The following is a 22,038-nucleotide window of genomic DNA, read 5'->3' on the forward strand; positions in this document are numbered from 1 at the left end:
CGCTCCACACAGCTCCTTGCACATGAGAGGTTAGCAGTGTGCACCAGGACTGAGGAAGCACGCTGCTCCACACATAAGACCCAGATGGCAATGCTGACTGTGACAGCAACCAGCACCACTGACAGGAATTCATTCACAGACTGCAGAGCAGAGCGGGAATCACCTCAAGGTCACAGATTTCATTATTTATCATGTACACTGAGCACCTCTGTGCCCAGCACTGTTTGGGGAACGAAGGTGATAGCAGAGAATGAGAAAGGCTATCCTCCAGAAGCTTCTTTTAGTAGGGAAGGCAGGCTAACCAACCAGCCAACCCCAAACCAGCGGTGATAAGAACTATGAAAAAAATTAAACAGGTTAATGGGATGGGAATGACGGAGCTGCTTCTTTAAGGAGGGACTCTCTGAGGAGAGGCTGCTGAGCAGAGATCAGATAGAAAAATGATGTGCCTTGAGAGAGGCATGTAATTTTTGTCTTTGATCTCAGAAGCTGGCACTTGTCAGCCTGTTCCAGAGATGTCACAAGAGGCTTGTTTTAAATGTTATGGTGCCCCGTTGTATGTAAGAATTGGTTTACTTGTAAAACCTCTTACTTAGAAAGAGCAGATAATAATAAAACTAAATCTTCAGTTATCTTAGATTCAATCTAAAATAGATTTTTGAACTCTTAGAGTTGAAAAAACAAAACTAGCCCTAACCGGTTTGGCTCAGCGGATAGAGCATCAGCCTGTGGACTCAAGGGTCCCAGGTTCGATTCAGGTCAAGGGCATGTATCTTGGTTGCGGGCACATCCCCAGTAGGGGGCGTGCAAGAGGCAGCTGATCGATGTTTCTCTCTCATCGATGTTTCTAACTCTCTATCCCTCTCGCCTCCTCTCTGTAAAAAATCAATAAAATATATTAAAAAAACCCCACAAAACTAAATCTTAGGGGTCACTGCTCATTGAAGGGCCATCAGAACCTCAGATAAAGTATCTGTGAAATTGCAATGTAAGGTGATGGGGTAAAATGATTTGATTTACCAAAAAGCCCAGTCAAACAATGTTTTTATTCATACCAACGCTTAAAGAACATAACTCCTTCAAAGGAGGACCGCCTATAATTTCTATATGGCTATCCAGTAGGAAATATGGCCCAAAAGACAATAAATAAATCTGAAGTAATTTTTAAAAATGAAGAAAGTCTCCCATAAAAAAGTCCCCCACATGTTTTTCCCCTAAGAGCAAGAGAAAAATAATATCTCCCACTTGAGATCTGGAGTGAATCTTAGCACAGATTTTCTGATTGCATGACTCCCATTTTACAGATGAAGAATCACTGAAAAGTAAATAAGCAAAAAATGCTATTTATTTAGGTTCCTTTCAAGACATTATTTAGATTTAAATATAGGACCATTGCACGGAGCTCTTAATGGCAAAAACAACGTCATTTAAACTTTAAAATAATATCTTATTATTATTCATATAGTTTGCTTGATTAGATAACCACTCATACTTCAACCCTAAAGAGTTTGAAAACAAACAAATAAAAATGGTTGATCAGTTCTTCTCAGACGAGACTTACGCTGAGAGCAGTCACTGCCGATCCATCCCGGGTAACATTGACAAGATCTGTCAATGGGGTTGCAGGTCCCATTGTTGGTGCAGGTACAAATTCCTGCACAGTTTTTCCCAAATCTGCCACTGGGACACACTGTGAACAAGTTATAGGTCAGTAACTCATCATTACGTCTCATCTCACAAAAACCCTGGGCTCTTGGCACAGGAGGGAGCTTTAAAGGTCCTCCGCCCAGTTGCCCATTTAGTAGCTGCCTCCACCTAACATCATCCTTCATCCTGAATGGGCTTGTTTTTACAAACACATTAAGCCACACGCCCTCATTAAGGCATCATGAACCAGGAGACACCAGCACATGTCTAGAAATATGATTTCATAACTTTTCGCTCAAGAAGGCAAAATCCTTCCTCAGATTGATTTTTTCATGGGAGGCTGTTTGCAATTAAAGCTGAAGTGTAGCACCGCTCAGAGAATAAAGAGGTTTTGCTGGAGTGGCAAGTCAACTCTTTCAAAGCTCAAAGTCATATTTGCAGAAGCTGCAAACACAGCCCCCTGGAGGCATCGAGAGCTAGTAGCTGCAGACAGGTCCCTGGGAGCCTGAGGACAAACCACACGGGGCTTGCTCATCACCAGGTGTCTCTCCCAAACTGCGCCTTACCTTCATTGCAGAGGGCTCCTGTGAAGCCAGGCAAGCAGTCACACAGGCCGGTGATGTGGTGGCAGGGCCCACTGCTGTGCACGCACTGCGGGCACGTCTGGCTACAGCGATGCCCATAGAAACCAGGGGAACAGACTGAAACAAGAATGGAAATCGGCAGTTATCTTTCCTGAAATAGTTTTCTTTCCTATTCCACATCGAGATCTAGTTCAAGTTTTGAGTAAAACATTTTTTTAATGATACTGAGAATTTTCCAAGTATAAAATAACAACCACCAAAGAAACAGGGTATTCTTTCATAATGAAAAAAAGACACTAAATTCTGAATTGCCCGAGGACAGGCAAATGACTTCGTCCCCTTTATTTTCCCATTTATGGTTCCAATTAGCTTGAGGTTTGGCATAGAGCTAAAGGCTATAATAAATAAATGAAAGAAGGAAATAAAATTCTAAATTCTAAGAAGGCCAAAATAAATACTCTCAAGCCATGTGTTGACCCTTCACTTAGTCATGACTGGCAATAAATAGATCTATAGTCAGAATTAAAAGATGGTTCCTCCTCTACATGGTCCAGCTTAATGATTGTGGCTGAAAAGTGAATAAGCAAAACACTACATAATTAGGTTCTTCCCAAGACATTATTTGGGATTTAAATGTAGGACAACTGCATAGAGCTCTCAATAAAACAAAGTAATTTAAAAATTAGAATAATGTACCTTATAGTTAGTCCTATATTCCTTTCTTGATAACATTTACAAGAAGATTTAGTAAAATCTTATGGGTCATTTCCTAACTTAAGTTTTCAACTGACCAATATCAACAGCCCCCATTTTAAACTCGGCAATTCTATGTCCCCCATAGTACTAACTTTCAGACTACTAGCAGGATGCATGATTTGCCGCAAGGTTTGGCTGATGTTGACTTCTAGTAATTGAAATAAGGCCAATGCCAAATTGCCTAATAAAATATTTACAGGTCAATGGATTTCTGGAACACCATTTGCAAGATTTAAGGCAGGATCAAGAAACATATCCCGATGGTGATGCCAATGAGGCAATGAAATCATTACTGGGGAAAAAATGGCGAAAGCCCCATCTGTTAGGTCAGTCCTGGAAGATTGGAAGGAATAAAAGCCGGGATGTGCTATGAAGGCCGGCTCTGCAAAGGACAGGGTGCCCATTACACTTCCTTCTGCCTTCAACTGCCACAGATGTCCCTACTCGCTGAGAGGAGGACAGAGATAATAACCCTCACTCGGTGCCCCGAGGAGGACAGACTGCCGCCTAAGGGAACACTTACTTCTCTGGCAAGTGGTGCCTCGGAACCCTGGCGCGCACTCGCAGATGCCGTCGTCCGGGGAGCACGAAGCCCCGTTTTTACAGTAGCAGGGCAGGGAGCAGTTGGGACCCCAGCGTCCCTCCGCACACACGCTGTCACAGTGGACACCTGGAACAACACACACGGGCAGGGCTGAGTGAGAGGCAGGGCAGGCGGGTGCCTCTGGGAGGCTGAGTCAGGCACAAGGACCAAGGTCTTGGTATCAAAGCTGAGTTATTCCAGCAAACAGCGAGTGGAGATGGCATAAGGTTTAAAATCCACTTATACACATCAATATGCCATCATATACTGCGTGATCATGTATCATCCTAAGGTTAAAATAATCCCAGGACTGCTTCCTACAGTCATAAAGGGAAGGAATAAAACACCTTGGTTATACTGACTTTTCTCTTCAGGAGGAGAGAACAAAGGGAAGCCCAAGGCTCTATTAAAGGCAACATTTATCAAAACAATTGCATCATTTAGCTCTGAGTGATTTCCTCCCTCCCCCTCCATTCTTTATTTTTACAGAGAAATAGACAAAGTGTAAAAAGATGAGAAATAAAAGGTGGTTATATTGTTTTACATAAAGAAAACCCATTCCTCGGAGCAATCAAATAAACACAATCTTAGCCCTGGCTGGTTTGGCTCAGTGGATAGAGCGTTGGCCCTCAGACTGAAGGGTTCTGGGTTTGATTATGGTCAAGGGCACCTACCTTGGATGCAAGCTGGATCCCTGCCCCTGGTCGGGCACATGTGGGGAGGCAACCAATCAATGTGAGAGACACACATTAATTACCTCTCTCCCTCCCTTCCACTCTAAAAAAATCAATAAAAAAAATCCTCAGGTGAGAATTAACACACACAAAAAAACCCACACAATCTTAAACTATGTTGATGCTACACTACACAGCACAGAAATCTGTGCCACCAAATTCCACTTTAAAAATTTAATCTGACTTTGAGCAGCTATAGGTGGGATATCACAATCGATGTTATTTATAGCTGTTGTCTAAGTTAACGATTCTTATGAAACTATGTAGGTGTTTAACTCGCACTCTGGAAATACTGAAACTTTAGAGTCAGTCATGAATGAACAAAATGCCTAGAGGGAACATAAAGAAAAACCCAAGTTGCAAATATAAAATATAAACCCTGGTTTTATTGGAATCAAATGGAAGTGTCCTTTGTAAGTTTGTATTTGAAATAAGACAGGGGCTCCATTCTTGTATGTCTGAATTCTTCACAACTCAAATGCTCTTCGCCCTGACAGGCAATGAGAATGAGTTGTAATTAGTAGAGAACTGGTGACGGCTGGCCTTCAACCAAGAGAAAACACAATACGGACAAGCACGCACACACTCAGGGATTACAGAGCACCCACACCCCCCAGCACCAAGGAAGCTGAGAAGGCAATGTTGGTATTGCAGGTTTTGCTTCTCAATTGATTAGGAGAAAAGTTACCGTGGTCCAAACCTTAAAACAGACGCAGTCCCAAACCAGAACGTGAACGCTGCTAATTGGGACACAGCCATTTCTGCTGAAGCACATTTTTCACTTTTGACTGATTTTTCCTTCAGAAAGTCTCCCACATGATAGAGTAGGCATGAAAGCACACAGACCTCACTGTGTCTGGCTTGAAGCAACAATAGACTATTATTTTAGCTGGACTGCTGGCTGGGGAAAGGAGATTAGTCCTGGTATAAGTTGATTAGGGTCTAAGGGTTCTCCATAGCATAAGATGCGGAATTTTGGCCTACTGTGATTTTTTCTGGAGTTCACAAATATATGATTTTTTAAAAAAATCAAATCTGTTTTGAAAAGCTGAAATGAAATTGCAAACTCCACATTCCCAATGTGATTCACCGGCCATAGAATCTTGTCTGGTGCTGTGACTCATCTCTATACAAGGCAGAAGCATCAAATGCACAGAGGAGGAAATCACTTTCAAGGGGGCTGCAAACCTAAACTTTTCTTTGTGCATCTGAAGGAAGTGCCAAGGAGAGTAATCTGCTAAGGCTTCACTCTGTTCAAGTTCAGTTCCTGAGCTCTGACCGTGAACCGGACTCCCGTGTATCAGCCGCTGAATTAGGGACGCCTGCTTCATGGAGATTCTGACACCCTGGCCATTTTAATCGGGAGCCACTCAGGCAAACCCCAGTTGGGATTCTGGAGAAGTCAAAGCTGAGTAATTACTTTGTCAACCTCAAAATCATCCTGAAAATTCATCCTGATTTTTGGCATTTTTTTTTTTGGTGGAGTGGGAACGTGGGGAAATAGGAGATTTAGCTATTTATAGTGATATAGTTTATCAGATGCTTGCCAATCTCTCCTTCACATTAATCAATGCAGTTAAGATGGAATGGAGTGCAATTTATATCCAAAAGTCTATGTTGACTTTTGCCATTATAGATGATCATGATTTACATATGACTTAGCACATTCTCAATCAGAGCCCTTAAGATAAATGACTCATGGGCAGGTTGATAAATGTGAATAAGTGATCTTTTATTTCATATTTATTCCTCTTCCCTAACAGGTTTGTTCAGCTGATTAGCACAACCATCAGTCATAATCAACTTTATCGAGGTAATTTTCATATACACAACAAGGCCCTCGATACAGCAAGGAGATCCATTGCAAAGATAAGCTCATTTCACATGATTTACCCATCATTTCATTTCCAGACCATCTCAGGGAATTCTAGAAATCATCGATCAAATCTCTGTCTCCAATCATATACACACTATACACAAATTTCAACAGAACCAAGCTTACTTTTAAATAACTTTCATGACCGCAATGAAGTCTTTCCTTTAAAGTAACTTATAACAATTCTATTACCAACTCCCCCTAAGAATTCAATGTTTTTTCTCTCTCTATCATTAGTAAAAGTGAGTCATCACTTTGCAGATATTAATGCCTAACCTGTTTGAAGACAAATATACAGTATATCTCAATCAGGGAAAAGTCTGAAGCTGTCTTCTTTTTCTGATATTTTCTCCTATTGCTATTCCTCCCCTTCAGGCCTCTTGTATCTTTCCCTCCATCTTATAGTCAGGAAAGGATAAGATACATTTATTATTGCTAAGGTGTTACCTTTTCTAGAGAATACTGATATTTTAAGAAATATACATGTTAAGAGCCTAAGAAATAAATCTCTAAATGTGAAATTTCAGGCAATGAGACTTACAGAGGGGATACCAGGGTAAGTGCTACTGATATGACCTCTCTGCCAGGCATAGCATGAAACTTTTTCCAGGATAGGAAACTGTAAGTTTGCTTTAACCATTTTTTTTGGCTGTGTGTGTGTGTGTGTGTATGTGTGTGTGTGTGTATTTTATTCATGAATTATTTCCACTGACCTCATCCTAGTCTTTGCCAACTTTGCTAGAGTCCTATAAGACATTGTTTTATTTCCTTGTTTGTCAAAGACAGAAGAGAAAATTCAACTCAGTAAACATTCATGGGGTCTGACAGCTGCTGGCTTGCTGGTGAGAGGTTCTCTGAGAAAGACCTCTAACTCTAGAGTGAGAATGGGCCCAGAACAGGCACACCCAACCCTGCTAGGGGATCGCGGTTGGAGCAGGTAGCTTATGAAGGCAGAGGAGAGTTCCAAGATAAAGAAAAGTTGGATGCAAGGCTCAGAAGCCCAAAGAAGTGTGTGTCTTCTCCTTCCGGAATGGCATGTTGGGGACAGGAGAAATGGGGCTGAGAGTGGGAGAGTCCTCAGGGCAGCCAGGCATGGTCATGTAGAAGAGCCAAGAATGCCGCACTGTAGTGTGTGAGCTTCCTCCTGGTGCTGTAACCACACAGAAACTTCAGTTCTTTATATGATCTTTTCTCCTTTCTTTCCTTTTGACTCAAACTGGCCTCATCCAGCACCCTGACTTGCACGACCACTCCCTTAATCATAAAGCCCTCAGGACAATGAGGTTCTGACCCCATCAACTAATCTTAGGAACAAAGCCTCCAGTCTGTTGACCACAGAGAGAAAGTTTTAGTCCAACTGAAGATAACATCTAGGCCTCAGTTGTGTTTCAGGTCCAGACCTAGAAAAGCAGGATGGCCCCACCAACCACACCGGTGTGAAACCAGACAGAGCGACACCATGGCTGACATCAGGACCAGAGGCAATGGTCAGCGACCCCTATCCTAGCGCTGACCACGACCCTACCTCTGCCATGATTAATGACTGTCCCTTATACAAGCATCCCCTGGAAGCCTCGGGGAACTAGGTCTTAGAGCAATGGTTTCAGTTTGACACCATTTCTTTAAATAATAAACCTTTATTTTCTTTGCTGCAAAGTCCTGTTTGCATTTGATTGGGCTCTGAGGCACACGGGAGAACAAACCCCTTTAGTTTGGTAAGAGGGCTAACAGGGACCAAATGGATAATTCAGCAGGAGATGTGCATAATTAAACGTGTGTTTGTAGGAGGGCAGAAGCTGTTTTGAAGATGAGCCTGGGAGAAGGAAGACCTATCAGGTGGCCGTTTGGGATTTTCCAGGTTAAAAAAAAAAGATAAAAACGACAAGGTCTTAAACTAAATTAATGGTAGTTGGGATGCAGGGGAAGATGAATTCCAGAGAAATGTAGGAGAGGATGCAGATGAAGGCTGTAGCCCCCTCCCCACACTCACCCAGGGTCACTGATGAGTTCTGGCAGCTCCACGAAGGAGAGACGGCGCCTGGTTCTGTTCGCTACAGTGCCTAGCACATGCGAGGTGTCAAATATTTGCTGAATGAATGCATAAGCCCTGTCCCTTTTCAGTGTGATATTCAGGACCATTTTCCAACTGGATGGAGCAACCATGTCATTCTTTCCTTCCCCCAAGAAGTGATGAGAAGTGGGGTGAAGCCGGGAAGCCCGGCATAGTCACATTTTGTGCACCTCACATGGTGACCCTTCCCTGCAAAGGGGGTGGAAGTGTCTGCCTTGCTTCTTTTGGAGAGGATAAACTTTCATGAGCTCAGGTCTGTGTTTTTTAATGCTTGGCCCAGATTATAAAGCAATAGAAGAATTATGGGACACCTTGAGGAAATTCTGTGGAATGTTTCCCAAAGTACAGATAAAAGCTCTCATATGAGCTACGTCAGGAAACAACTTCCTAAACTCGGGGGTATCTTTAAATGTGCAGGAATCTCTGGCTCAATGGAAGCCTTTTTTCCTGATAAATGTTCTAACGCTGATAAGGAGATGTGAGAGGGACTGTTTTTGCCAGGCCTGGGGACAAAGAGCTCTTTCATGGCCTTCACAAGTTGCTAGGCAATGGCTGAATGATCGCGATAAACTTCAGCTAAGCAGCTCTAAAGAAATGTCCGTGCCTTTAATGCCTGATGCCTAGGCCAGCAGCCTCAATGGGAAATCAGCATTCACCAGGCATTCGTGATTCCATGAATGCGGCAAATGAATGAATCATCTGGGATGTCGTTATTTCCCCCTCTCCGAGATAACCCCCAAACTCCTTGTCTTGCTTAATTGTTTATATTCTTTATGCCAGTATTGAAATTTTGGGGCATAAGTGAATGAATGAAATGATTTCAATTTGATGTCTTGTTCCTGAGCAATAAGCTGTTAAACATATATTAGAGCCAAGAGAGAGATGTGTTAATAATAATTGGGCTTGGTGGTTATAGGAGAAAGGGACTACAGTATTTAGTCATAGCACTTCTCTGCTTTTGTAACCCTCTGGCCAGTGAAGTGACGGCACACTGTAGTGTAAGAGGTTATTCACTGGCGTGCCCTCCTCTGCCCACGCAGTGTTTGCCCGAGAGAACGGAGCAGGCCAGGAGCTGGTGCTACTTATCTCCATGTTCCCAGCACCTAAGCACTGTGGGAACACTCAATGACTGGTTATTAAATTTGTCAAGATTATTTGGATACTGCGAATTGTAAAGATCCATTAAAAAATAATCTGCTTTGAAAAAAAACATACTGGTAAGTCCTATAAATCAGAGATGTGTGCATTTGCAGCTATAAGACATAAACACCAGAAAGCATGGCCTGCCTTAGGTTGGACTCAGATAAAAGCGGAGAACAGACTGCGAGGCAGGTTGGGAGATCAGGGAACTTGGGCTTTTTCTGCAGCCTTTCTTTTGGGAAGGCGAGTGCCTCCATCCACCCTCCCTTCAGAGACCCCACATTCTGCCTTTACATGACTCCCTCCCCCTAAGACATGTAGATAGACAGACTGGTGTTCCTGCATACACACTCTCCTCTGCACCCTTCAAAACCATAAAGAGTCAGATAGCGTGTCATTTGCACTTGTGGCTGATTGGGTGCATGCACGTTCATTAAAGTTCATTTGCATTTGAGTTTGCACTTACATGTCACTGGCCAAGGAAAGGTAGACCTCCCCTTATTATAACAATTCAGACATCTCTCAGCTGCATGAGAGGTCAGTTTAGGACAGACGAGTACCTGAAGGAGCCGTTCACTTACTCAGCTGGTCACACTTGCTGTGTTTGGGGAAGCTTGGAAAGGGCAGTGCCCTTCTGAGAGGGGCTGGGACGCCTGCAAGCCTAGTTCTGCTTGATGAGCAGAGTAGAGAAGCCACAATATCTCATGAACTTGCCTCCAGGTTTCCTCCGCCCAATGTCCCCCTTCCTGGCAGGGCTTGGATGAGCGCCCCACCTCTCTACCTCCTCTTCTTCCCCTTCTTTCCATCATACCATGCCCTGCTGGTCCCTTTCTCTTTCACATGACTCCTAGGGGCTATTTGGCATCCTAATCTCTTTCCTATCCGTTTAGCATGTTACTTTTTTTCTGGTATGAACGCGTCCTATAGCCTTTTGCAACTGGTTATACAGCTTCTGTCACAGAAATGCTCCCCTTCAAGAACAAGAGTAGAAAGACACAGCTATCACACACACGGCTATAAAATGAGACTGGCTTTTCAAAATGAGGAAAAGGTGTTTCATTTCTCCCCTCCCCTTTTTTTCCTTTTTTACTGCAATCTTCCCCTTTTTGATAAGGTAGTCTACTGGCTAAAAATGTCAATAAATTAAGGTTTTAAATGACCACATATAATAGAAGTGCATGCATATTTTGGTTAATCTATATGGTAGTACACTATGAATACTTTTTTATGACTGTAAAATAGGACTATCAATTATAGTAGAAATAAATAAGAGTTCTGGTTCCTTTAAGATAAAAAGACAGTCAAACATTAGAAAAGAGGGTGAAGTGATGAGGAGTGGTGGGTGAGCCCCCTGGTAAGAAAGCAAGCTGAATTCCTTGGCATATCTGGTTAGCACATGACTTCCTCAATTTAGGTGTATCCATTTCTTGGTAATTTGGGGTACAATTCTTCTAACCCCTATCTCTAGCTCCAAACTCAGAGGCCTGGCAGCCTCTCCTGCAGCCAGTGGCTGAGCCCTGTTGGTGTCTCTAGGCCGTCTTGCTGACTTGGTCAGGAGATGAGCGCAAGTCCCCGTGTTAGATTTCACTGATTCCTTCACAAAAGCCTCACTGTCATCCCATCCACTGCTACCCTGCCCGGCAGGTCTCAACACTTCACCTGTAGCAACGGGAGGAGAGGAAAAGAAGCACCTGCTTCCCTGGGCCGATGCTATTGATTTAACCCTGAAACTGGTGCTTGAATGGACAGCAGACCTTCCTTTGTGTTGGAAAAGGTCCTTTAAAAGGACTTACTCAAAACAAGTTTGCGATGAAAAGCCAGGAGCCCATCCAATGTTTGCAATGTAATGATGTTCCATGTAAATAACAGAGGCTACACTTCTTTCACTTTTCTTTTAGGAAAAAAAAAATAAAAAGCCAATTCTTGGTCCAAGTGTAGGGTACTGTCTGGAACTTCAGGAACTCTCTTTCCTCGACATACACTTGCTTATTCCGTGTGTGTTCTGTGAGTGTGGGGATGACCTCTCTAAAATACATTTCACAGCAGCCTTCGATACTTGCAGACCTGATGCCCACACAGAAGTCCCGGATAAACAAGTCACTGGGACCATGAAGCAAAGGAATGGTGGGCGACAAGTGATAGAGCTTCCTCCCTTCGGAGAAGCAGGCCAGTCACAGACGGACAGAGGATTACAGATTACGTTGTGTGACAAAGCCACTGCATTCCCACAGGAGCCCAGAGGTCTAAGGCCAGATGGGATAATTTGTCTTACCCCATGACCCAGACTGTGGAATGCAACGAACACATTTTCTGAGTTGGCTTCAGGCCAAACCCTCGCTCCTGATTTGCTCATGTACGCGAGGGTATGCCTTTCACAGGCTGGTTCTAAATCATCAAAGCAGGTGAATACTTGAGCAGTGAACACCTCACATTTCCTCTATATTCATAAGGCAAGAGTAGACTGGGTGGAGTTTTGCCCAAAACAAAAGATATGGCCTCTCTGTAAGGGAATTTTTGAATTTGCTGGGGGTTAAAAATGCTCCTTCGTTTCACTGTGGTCATTGAGAACTTAGTGCTGGTCATTCCAGTTGAGAGCTTCAAGAAGCCTGTTGAAGTCACAAAAATCTGCTTTAATCCCTGAAATAATGTAGTTTTAACATTTAGTAACTGAGAGCCAAACAGAAACTATGAGAAGGTGGAATGACATATTGTGAAGTCTGGGTAATCTTAGCTTTTGCAAGTCAAGGAGGAACTAGAGGGCCATGGAGTCCTTGTGTCTGTGGGTGGCTCCTATTAATAGAAAATAGAGTCCATTACACCAGCCATGGTCTGTTTCCCACGGTAGCTCTCAGACACTAGAAATCAAGTACATGACGGTTCTTTTCAGTTTACCCGTCAGAAGCCAAAGAAGCTCTCAACAATTTCCAAAGGACTAAAAGACACCACTGAAGAGGCTGCTGATGACACCCTGTGTTCAAGGATCTGAAGACTCAATGTTGTTAAGTTGGCAACACTCCCCACATTGATCTATAGTTTCAATCCTCATTAAATTCCGCCTTAATTCTCTGCAGGAATTGACATGCTGATCCTAAAATTTATATGGAAATTCAAGGGACCCAGAATAGTGAAAACAATCTTGCAAAAGAAGACTAAAGTTGGAGAACTCACACTTCCCAATTTTGAAGCTTTCTACCAAGCTAAAATAATCAAAACAGTATGGTACTGGCATAGGAGATACATATATACACTGAGTGGCCAGATTATTATGACCAGCCAGATTATTATGATCACCTCATCAGTACTTTATTGACACTTCCAAAAATACTGAATATTGAAAACTTCCTAAGCAAATACTCTCAAGGTTTTATTATTATTATTATTTGCATAACTAATTCACTTCATCAGGTCTGCAAGTACTGATGGGGTGGTCATAATAATTTGGCCACTCAGTGTATATCAATGGAAAAGAAGTGAGAGTCCAGAAATAAGGCCTCCCACATTCATGGTCAATTGATCTTTGACAAGGATGTCAAGACAATTAAATGGAGAAAAGAATAGTCTTTTCAACAAATGGTGCTGATAATCACATGCAAAAGAATGAAGTTGAACATTTATCTCATACCATATATAGAAAATGAACTGAAAATGGATCGAAAACCTAGATGTAAAGATAAAGTGTAAAAGCTAAAACTATAAAATTCTTAGAAGAATATATAGGTATAAATCTTTGTGACCTTGGATTAGTCAGTGGTTTCTTAGATTTGATGACAAAAACATAGGCAAAAAAAAAAGGAAAAAATAGACAAACTGGGCTTCATCAAAATAAAAACTTTTCTGCTGCAACAGGCACTATCAAAAAGTGAACAAAATAAATCACAGAATGAGAGAAAATATTTTCAAGTTATATATCTGATAAGGGACATACATCTAGGATATATGAAGAACTATTACAACTCAATAATAAAAAGACAAATAGCCCAATAAAAAGCAAACAAAAATTTGCATAGCTATTTCAACAAAAAAGATATACAGATGGCCAATAAGCACATGAAAACATATTAAACATCATTACTCATTGGGGAAATGCAAATAAAAAACAATGAGATACTATTTCCCACCAATAAGAATGGCTATAATATAAAGGCAGATAATAATAAGTGATAGTGTGGATATGGAAAAATTGGAACCCTCATACATTGCTGGTAGGAATGTAAAATTATGCAGCCACTTTGAAAAACAGTTTAGCAATTCTTTTTAATTCTTAAAAAGGTTAGAATTGCCCTATGACTCAGCAATTCCACTTCTAAATATATCCTATATAATAAAAGGCTAATATGCAAATAGACCGAATGGTAGAACAACCAGTTGCTATGATGCTCACTGACCACCAGGAGGAAGACACTCAATGCAGGAGCTTCCCCTAGTGGTCAGTGCGCTCCCACAGGGGGAGCAACACTCAGCCAGAAGGCGGGCTCACAGTTGGGGCTCACAGTTGGCAATCAAAGTGGCGGTGGCGGGAGCCTCTCCCACCTCTGCCACAGCACTAATGATGTCTGACTAACAGCTTAGGCTTGCTCCCCAGGGAACAGGCCTGAGCCGTCAGTCTGACATCCCTCAAGGGCTCCTGGACTGTGAGAGGGCACAAGCTGGGCTGAGGGACCTACCCCCCCACCCCGAGTGCAAGAATTTTGTGCACCGGGCCTCTAGCAATATATATATATATATATATATATATATGTTCATTGAAGCATTATTAAAAATAGCCAAAAAGTGAAAACAACCCAAAAATCTATCCATGATGAGTGGATACATAAAATGTGGTCTGCCCATGCAATGGAATATTATTTGGCTGTCAAAATAAATGAAGTGCTGACATATGCTCCAATAGAGAGGAAACTTGCAAATAAATGTTAAGTGAAGGAAACCAGTCACAAAAGACCATGTATTGTACGAGTCCAAACAATATCAAAACAGGCAAGACTACAGAGACAGACAGTAGATTAGTGGTTGCCTAGGGAAAGGGGGCAGTAGAAAGGACTGGGGTAAATAGGGAATTAATGCTAATGAGCACTAAGTTTTGGAGGTGATGAAAATCTTCTAAAATGGATTGTGGTGTACAATTCTTTAAATACACTAAAAACCATTGAATTGTACACTTTAAATAGGTGAATTCTATGGCATATGATTATATCTCGATAAAGCTATTATATATGTATACACACACTCTGAATAATTATAAAGGCAGTGTTTATTAAAATATATTTCATTTTCAAAATTGGGCTATCAGTTGTTAAAGTGTGCATACATTTTTTGGGACACCCTCTGTATGTGTGTGTGTGTGTGTGTGTGTGTGTGTATGGAAAGAGAGAGAGAGAGAGAGAGAGAGAGAGAGAGAACGCACTGGGTCTTCATCCAGAGTGAAAATAAATCTCAGCATAAGTGCCCTGTCCTCCAGCACCTCCTGGAATAAGTGTGATGGCAGGTGGGTGCAATAGTTAAAAGCGCTGGGTACGTAGTGGGGAGCATTTGCAAAACCTGTCTCTCACATTTATTGACTCTGGGACCTTAGTTCAGTCACTTAACATGTCTTTGCCTCAGCTTCCTCATCTGTAAAAAGGAGAAAATAATATTTCCTACCTCATAGAGTTGCAAGTCTGCAGTAAGCACTCAAAAAGTATTACTTATTATTTCTCTAGAACAGCCGTGGGCAAACTACGGCCTGCGGGCCGGATCCGGCCCGTTTGAAATGAATAAAACTAAAAAAAAAAAAAGACCGTACCCTTTTATGTAATGATGTTTACTTTGAATTTATATTAGTTCACACAAACACTCCATCCATGCTTTTGTTCCGGCCCTCCGGTCCAGTTTAAGAACCCATTGTGGCCCTCGAGTCAAAAAGTTTGCCCACCCCTGCTCTAGAATCTTCTTTGGATGCATTTTTGCTTAAAAGTAAGACCACCCTGACTCCATAACTTCCTCAATGTGACATCTCTAGTATGGAGGCACAAAATTCTCTTCTGAAAGATCCATACCACCACTAAAGAGGGTATTTAGCTTGTTACTACCAATTTCTTTTAGAGGACAAGTTGAAAATGTTCTGGAGGATACTAAAGCATCAATATGGAAACAGTTCTCTTACAAATTCCCTCTCTTCTCTAAATTTATATACAGATATATTTTATGCACACACATATGCATGTTGACATACATTTATGTATGTATACATATATATATACACACACAAATACACACTCAAACACAAATGGCTTCAAAGGGAAGTTAATTTTAAAAAGAAGTTCTGGTTCATTTATCTACCTCTAACCCAGTCCCTAGTACAACAAGGTTTCACTTTAAATTGGCAAATCAGCAATCAACATTTTATTTTACTTTCAGCAGAATGGTCATCAATTGCTCAGTTCGTTCATCCCAATGTTTAATAACTGTCCTATTGCGTTGCCAGTCATACTGTTTCTTAAAACGTACTTAAAAGTTTGTTTATTTTGTTTTTTAGTATAGGCTTGAATTGGTGTATAAAAAAGAACATGATCCCAATTTGTTTGGGCATTTAGTGCCATCTTCCACGTCTGTACATCATGAGCGAAAACCATTCTTCTTTTAAGACCCCTGTTAGTCTGTTAAACTTCCTGGCTGAAACCATGAAGTCATATAAATAAGGAGAAATTTGGTTAGAAAATTGGTATTCAACCATATTATGAATTTTTATGACAAACATTATTATAAGAAAAACTACGTTTTAAAACTTTCAAATTCTAGTAATGAATATTTTAACATTTGCATATTGACTATGTTAATATTTAATATTTCTGTCTCGGTAAGGTGAGCTCAATTACATTCCTATGGTTAATTTTAATCATTCTTTCCTCAATGCTCCAAAATACCACAGAGGTCTTGCTAAACGCTTCAAAGCAATTCACACTTCTCCCCTCTGGCCGCCTAAATTCTGACCGCTGGACCTTCCATGCAGGCTCAGGAGAACTGCCCTGTCCAGTTCAACAAAAAGTCCTTTCTGGATTACAGGTTCATTAGGCCTAATAGTAATGTTTCTTGGGTAAAAATGTGTCAGCTTACTGGAGACAACTCTATTTTCATTCCTTCTGTACAGTTGACCTGTGTGTGTGTCTTTGAAATAGCAAGGAGCAGCGCTGGGCATAGATTGGCAGGTTTCCCATTTCCTGGGCTCTCACCTGACCATCCGGGGAGGCAGCGGCAGTGGCCCGTGGTGGGGTGGCAGCCGTCTGCGTGGCTGCAGTCACAGCGCTCTGCACAGTTCAGCCCATACGTGCCGTCCTGCATGGGAGACAGCAATGAGGACAGGGAAAACAGACAACGGGAGACAAAGGGGCCACAGTCCCAACACCCCTCAGCTACATGCATTATAAACACCTCTTTCCATGCCTTCTTGGCCCCCAAAATAGGGGCTCCAGGAGGTCAGTGTTTTAAAGTCCCTCACACCTTAGTTTATGTCTGACATACGGTTGGGACATATGAATGGTGAAATCAATAATACTAAGATGCTGATATGCATATATGCAGATGTATGTAAATCTGCCAACTAATTAAAATAATATTTTTATCTTATCATAAACCACAACTTGTAAACATAGTTTCTTTTGTTCCTAATAATTTTTATAAAATAGTTCAATGTTCTCTTCAAGGCGTTCTATTCTTAGGTGGAAAAGAAGGAGCCTGACCCACTTAGAGAAGCTCCAAAATTTTAAAAAGTATTATAGCTCTAGTTGAGTTAAGTTTTTCCCATAAGTTGCCAATGGGATATGTGGAGCTATAAAGAAAAATGAAAGTCTTCTGTTATTTTTCCTAGTTAATATCCTCCTTTCGATGAAGGAGTCTAGACAAGATGAAGTGTTCTGAGTCAGGATTCTGGGAGGATGAGGTATGCGTTGGCACGCCCTCCTGCACGTCCCCTCCCAGACCTCTGTGTTCTCACAGGCATGCCAGTTTGAGGGGTCCAACGGAGATGTGGATGTGATCATTTAGTTTGTGGGAATCTGTGCATTGACAAGCTCTGCCCTTCCTGCCAGGCCCTGATGAACTGAGGGGGAGCACTACAAGCCTCCCACACCGTCCAACACTAAGAAAAGCGTGGGTGGTCCCGGCCGCTGTGGCTCAGTTGGTTGGGCGTTGTCCTGTGCCCTGGAAGGTTGCCAGTTTGATTCCCGGTCAGATCCCCAGTAGAGGGCATGCAGGAGGCAGCAGATTGATGGTTAGCTCTCACTCCCTCTCCCTTCCTCTCTCTCTAAGAATCAATTAAAAATATTAAGCAGAAAAGCAACGAAAAGAGAAGAAAAGGAAAGAGCAAGGGTGTATAATTACCAAGAGAGAGAACCTGAGAGCCAGCATGAAACAGGCAGTGGGTGTTAGATGGCATAATCATTTGTCCAGATTGTTAAACTTATTAAAATAAAAGAAATAAACCACTTTTTAGGCCCCACTGTTTTATGGGTTACATGGGATTTAGCCCTGCTACCATATGGGCCACCAAACCATAGGCCTTGCATCCAATATACAAAAAAAGGACAGGATTGTGCCAGAGGCTCTGTTTTGTCCACAACTGAACTGGGAATAAAAGGCGATCTCCACGCCCATCCGAGAGCACTGGAGGCTGAGAGGCAGCAAAGCTGACTTAACTTTGTCCTAAGGGTTGGCGGGGCATGAGCGCGCCCAGGGCAGACCCTCTCTGCTTTGGGAAAGGGGTTGCTTAACGCGGAGAAAGCCTGGGAAAGGCCCTTTTTGTGGGGCTGTGTTCAGGGGTCACAGTGTCATCCCCCTATCAGTTGTCCTCCCGGAGGCAGAGAACACACACCACGGAGAGAACGCTTAACAGCTCAGGAGAAAAGAATTGTGAAGGGAAGAAAGAATGATGGAAAAGAGGGAGAGAAGCAGCCTGTGCATCATTCAGGAAGAAAGGGAAATCAGCAAGTTACTAGAGAATGCACTCACTTTCTGTTTGCACCCTCTGTCAGTCTGTGGTGACCGACACAGAGGGGGACGTCTAGTGATGTATATGTCTCCAAAGCTGGTCAAGGGAAGAGTCAGTGCTGAACTAGGGAAACCTTTGGGGATTCTTGTGACTCCAGAAATCTTTACACTAAAAAATGGCCATTTCCAAATCTTCTTTTACCACCTCAATGAGCATTTCTGTGACACCATCACCACCCCCTTCAGTTCCCTGCCACTTTCCTCCCCAAATGCTGGAGGTTTCCCATTACAATGGAAACACAGTATTTGGAGAGCTGACAGGCACACACTGAGTGTTGGGCAAATGCTATTGATTGGCTGCCAGGAAGAGATGGGCATATAAGAACAACAACAAAATAAACGGGGAGGTGGGGGCGATTAGGAGAACCTGAGATGAAGGAAAAGAAGAAAATGATTCTTACAAAGCTAATCAATTTCATGTCTACCCCTTTTCTGCTTCTATATCCATTCTAAGTTCAAATACCTTAATTCTTCTAATAGTTACTAAGATTTGGTTTGCACTCAGATACTTAAAAAAAAACTGCAAAAAGAGGCTAACCCCCTGGCATGGGCTCCCAGGCGTTCCCAGCGGGGGTACTGGTTGGTCGTACCTGGCAGGGAAGTTCACATTTCAACCCGCGCCATCCAGGTGCGCACGTGCACGTCCCATCCAGGGTGTTGCAGGCTCCGCCGTTGAGGCACTGGCACGTCAAGTTACAGCCAAAGCCCCATGTGCCACTGGGACAGCGGATGGAGCAGTCCACCCCGTGCCAGCCTGCCATGACAAGAAGGCCAGAGCATGTGAGGAAACAAAGGCAGCAGGGCGTCCTGCCAAGCCTTTCCCAGCCACGTTCCCTTTAGAAGCATCTTAGAGAAGCACAGCAGTGTCCCAGCCCCAGCACAGAAATGAACAAAAGCCCCCGAACAGCCACATGGGTGTGTGATCCGTCACACAGAGGCCAACACGAGAAGCTCTCCTGGGCTGATGGGGGAGGAGACACGGAGTGGGGGCCGCTTGAATGCAGAGTGATGCTGAGTTTTGTTCCGGTTAGAAAAGTGAAATGCTTACATGGGAGGGGAAAGGAAGGTTTGCATTTGAAAGAACAACCTTGTCTTTAATGCAGGACCCCCTGAACCATGAGCACTGAGTACCTAGGGTCCTACCTGCTGCAGGAACTCTGAATAGACACATGCTGGCCCTCACGTGAAATCGGTGCTTGGCTGCATTTCTCGTCGTGACTCCAGGTCAGTGAACTTAGGCGCATGGACACATGTAGGCTTGGCTTAGTCATCTCCAAAGCGCAGAGACTCACAGACTTTTGGAGCTGAGATAATCTCCTATGCATGAGCCTCTTCCCTGCCTCTTCAGAGATCATCTGTGAGCCTCCCCACTGCACTCACGAAGGCAGGAGAACCCCTGGCTGAAGGGCTTGTTGAGATCAGGCACTGAATTTTGGCACAGCTGGACCTAGAACCCTCGTTAAGGTTTCATTCCTGTGACTTTAGGAGATAAAAGGACCAGGATCAGAAAACAGACTCTTTCACCCACTTACCTGCCTTGCAAGTACATGAGCCGTCCACAGGAGAGCAGACAGCATCGTTCTTACAGCCACAGAGAGAGGAACAGTTGACCCCGTAGGTTCCCAGAGGGCACGGCGCAGAGCAGTCAGTTCCCTAGACAGGCGCAAACAGGAAAATGCATGCAACTCTACCCACTGAAATAAGGCCAGCACAAATAAACAAAAATATATCTTGGTGATGCTAATTATACCCCGGCGCCAATTTTAACACATTGTATATTACAAAGTTGCTATAATGTCACCACCGTACAAATTTAGAGATTCAAGGGCAATGGTAGCTGGCCCATGTTTATGATACAGTGTTGAATAACATCCCCAAAAGCCTGCTGCCTTCATTAGTTTCCTTGGTAGCAAATATAAAACCTTTTGTCCTTGCTCAGACAAGTAGCTATATCACAATAAACTGCAGTTGTAAAATTACTGTCAACAAATAAACATAAATATGAGCTATACATTAAATCGCAATGCTTCCTAGAATTCCTTGTATGATAAATATATAACATGATTAGTGGGCGCAGCAAAGGAACAGCCCACATGATTCAATTTGTTATCTGACAGCGAGCCTTAAACCTAGACGTCGGTTACCAGAGGTGACTGGAGGTGACCTCCTTTCAAAACAGAAGGGACTGCCCTAGCCAGTTTGGCTCAGTGGAGAGCGTCGGCCTGTGGACAGAAGGGTCCAGGGTTTGATTCTGGTCAAGGGCACGTACAGGCTCCTCCTTGGCCTGGGCCCTGGTCAGGGCTCGTGTAGGAAGCAACCAACCAATCAATGTGTTTCTCTCACACTGATGTTTCTCTCTGTCTTTCCCTCTCTCTCCCACTCTCGCTAAAAATCAATGGAAAAACATCCTCAGGTGAGGATTAACCAAAAAACAAAACAAAACAAAAAAAACACCAAACAACAAAAACCACAGAAAGGACTCTTTAAGACAAGGCGGATTCAAGGGCTCAACCAAAGGACTGTGTCATAGGTTAGAAAACCCTGTAAAGATCTCTCAGCTCAGAGAGTTTATGATCCTCTTGTTCTGCATGAAATGCTCTGGAATAATCATCAACATCCTTCAGAGTTTAATGTTCTCTTTAAAATGGGAGAAGTAATTCAAAAACGACCCATTTTCCTTTAAAACAAAGATTCCTGATCCGTAGCTAAGAAACCTTAGCAAGTAGGCAAAATTCTGCTCTATCGGCATACATAGGCATTTCTGTAAGTTCTAGATTCCCAAGGGGACCAAAAAACTTATGTACTACTAACCATCACATGGAAATACATGGAATTAAGATAAAAACTGTTGACAACAATACATATCCTACTTGGAAAACTAATTTTATACTGCCAATACAACAGTAAAATAATTACGTAAGGAATAATTACAATACAGCAGACTTCATGACATATATTAATTAATTAACTATTGATGCCACATTTATAGTTCTACCGGCTTTCCCAGTCATCATTCTAAGGCAATTCCTTGTGTCGCTCCTTACTAGTTTTCATGCTTTATCTTGTTAATGATGGGATTGATTTTAGCATGTTCACTGTACTTCAGAAAAGGTCACATAAATCATGGTACCGATACGAGCCACATCACACCCTTGTCTCCCTCCTCCAGAGCCGAGCCACTTACTTTGAATCCCGGGGCACAGGTGCACTTTCCAGTCACACTGTCACAGTCAGCCCCGTTCTGGCAGCTGCAGATCTGCTGGCAAGCTTCCCCATAGAATCCAGGAGAGCATGTCTCGTTACAGTAGAGGCCTGACCGGCCTGGCTTACAGGCACACTCTCCAGACATGGGGTGACAGCTGAGAGCACGGATAAGAGGAGCAAGTCACTTTCAGGGAAACGTGACACCCAAGGCCCATGCAAACGCTGCTTTAGTCGTGATCACTCATCATGTGGGCAATTCCATATGCAATAATGTACACTTCCTTCCCAGGCTTGGTGTGATTTAATTCATTGGCTCTACCTGGTGGGCCCTACAGAAATGTTGCATGGGATCAGCATCATGCTCTAGGAGGATGACTACCTCTACTGTGTCCTTTGGTCTGGAACTCATTTTAATTTTCATAAAT

The 22,038-nt window shown here is 42.8% G+C and overlaps 1 protein-coding gene across 1 annotated transcript in view; it reads right to left on the minus strand.

The window, feature by feature from the left end:
* Positions 1-22,038, minus strand: part of MEGF10 (multiple EGF-like-domains 10) — a 168,622-nt gene that overhangs the window by 21,025 nt on the left and 125,559 nt on the right. Inside the window, exons 11-17 of the mRNA XM_005875838.2 lie at positions 21,594-21,768; positions 19,942-20,062; positions 19,000-19,163; positions 16,597-16,699; positions 3,511-3,657; positions 2,214-2,348; positions 1,562-1,690 (exon numbers count right to left, since the gene is read on the minus strand). Coding sequence (XP_005875900.1) covers positions 1,562-1,690; positions 2,214-2,348; positions 3,511-3,657; positions 16,597-16,699; positions 19,000-19,163; positions 19,942-20,062; positions 21,594-21,768 — 974 coding nt within the window. The remainder of the gene's footprint in view (positions 1-1,561; positions 1,691-2,213; positions 2,349-3,510; positions 3,658-16,596; positions 16,700-18,999; positions 19,164-19,941; positions 20,063-21,593; positions 21,769-22,038) is intronic.

Source organism: Myotis brandtii, unplaced genomic scaffold (assembly GCF_000412655.1).
Source record: "Myotis brandtii unplaced genomic scaffold, ASM41265v1 scaffold470, whole genome shotgun sequence".
Classification (NCBI taxonomy): Eukaryota; Metazoa; Chordata; class Mammalia; order Chiroptera; family Vespertilionidae; genus Myotis; species Myotis brandtii.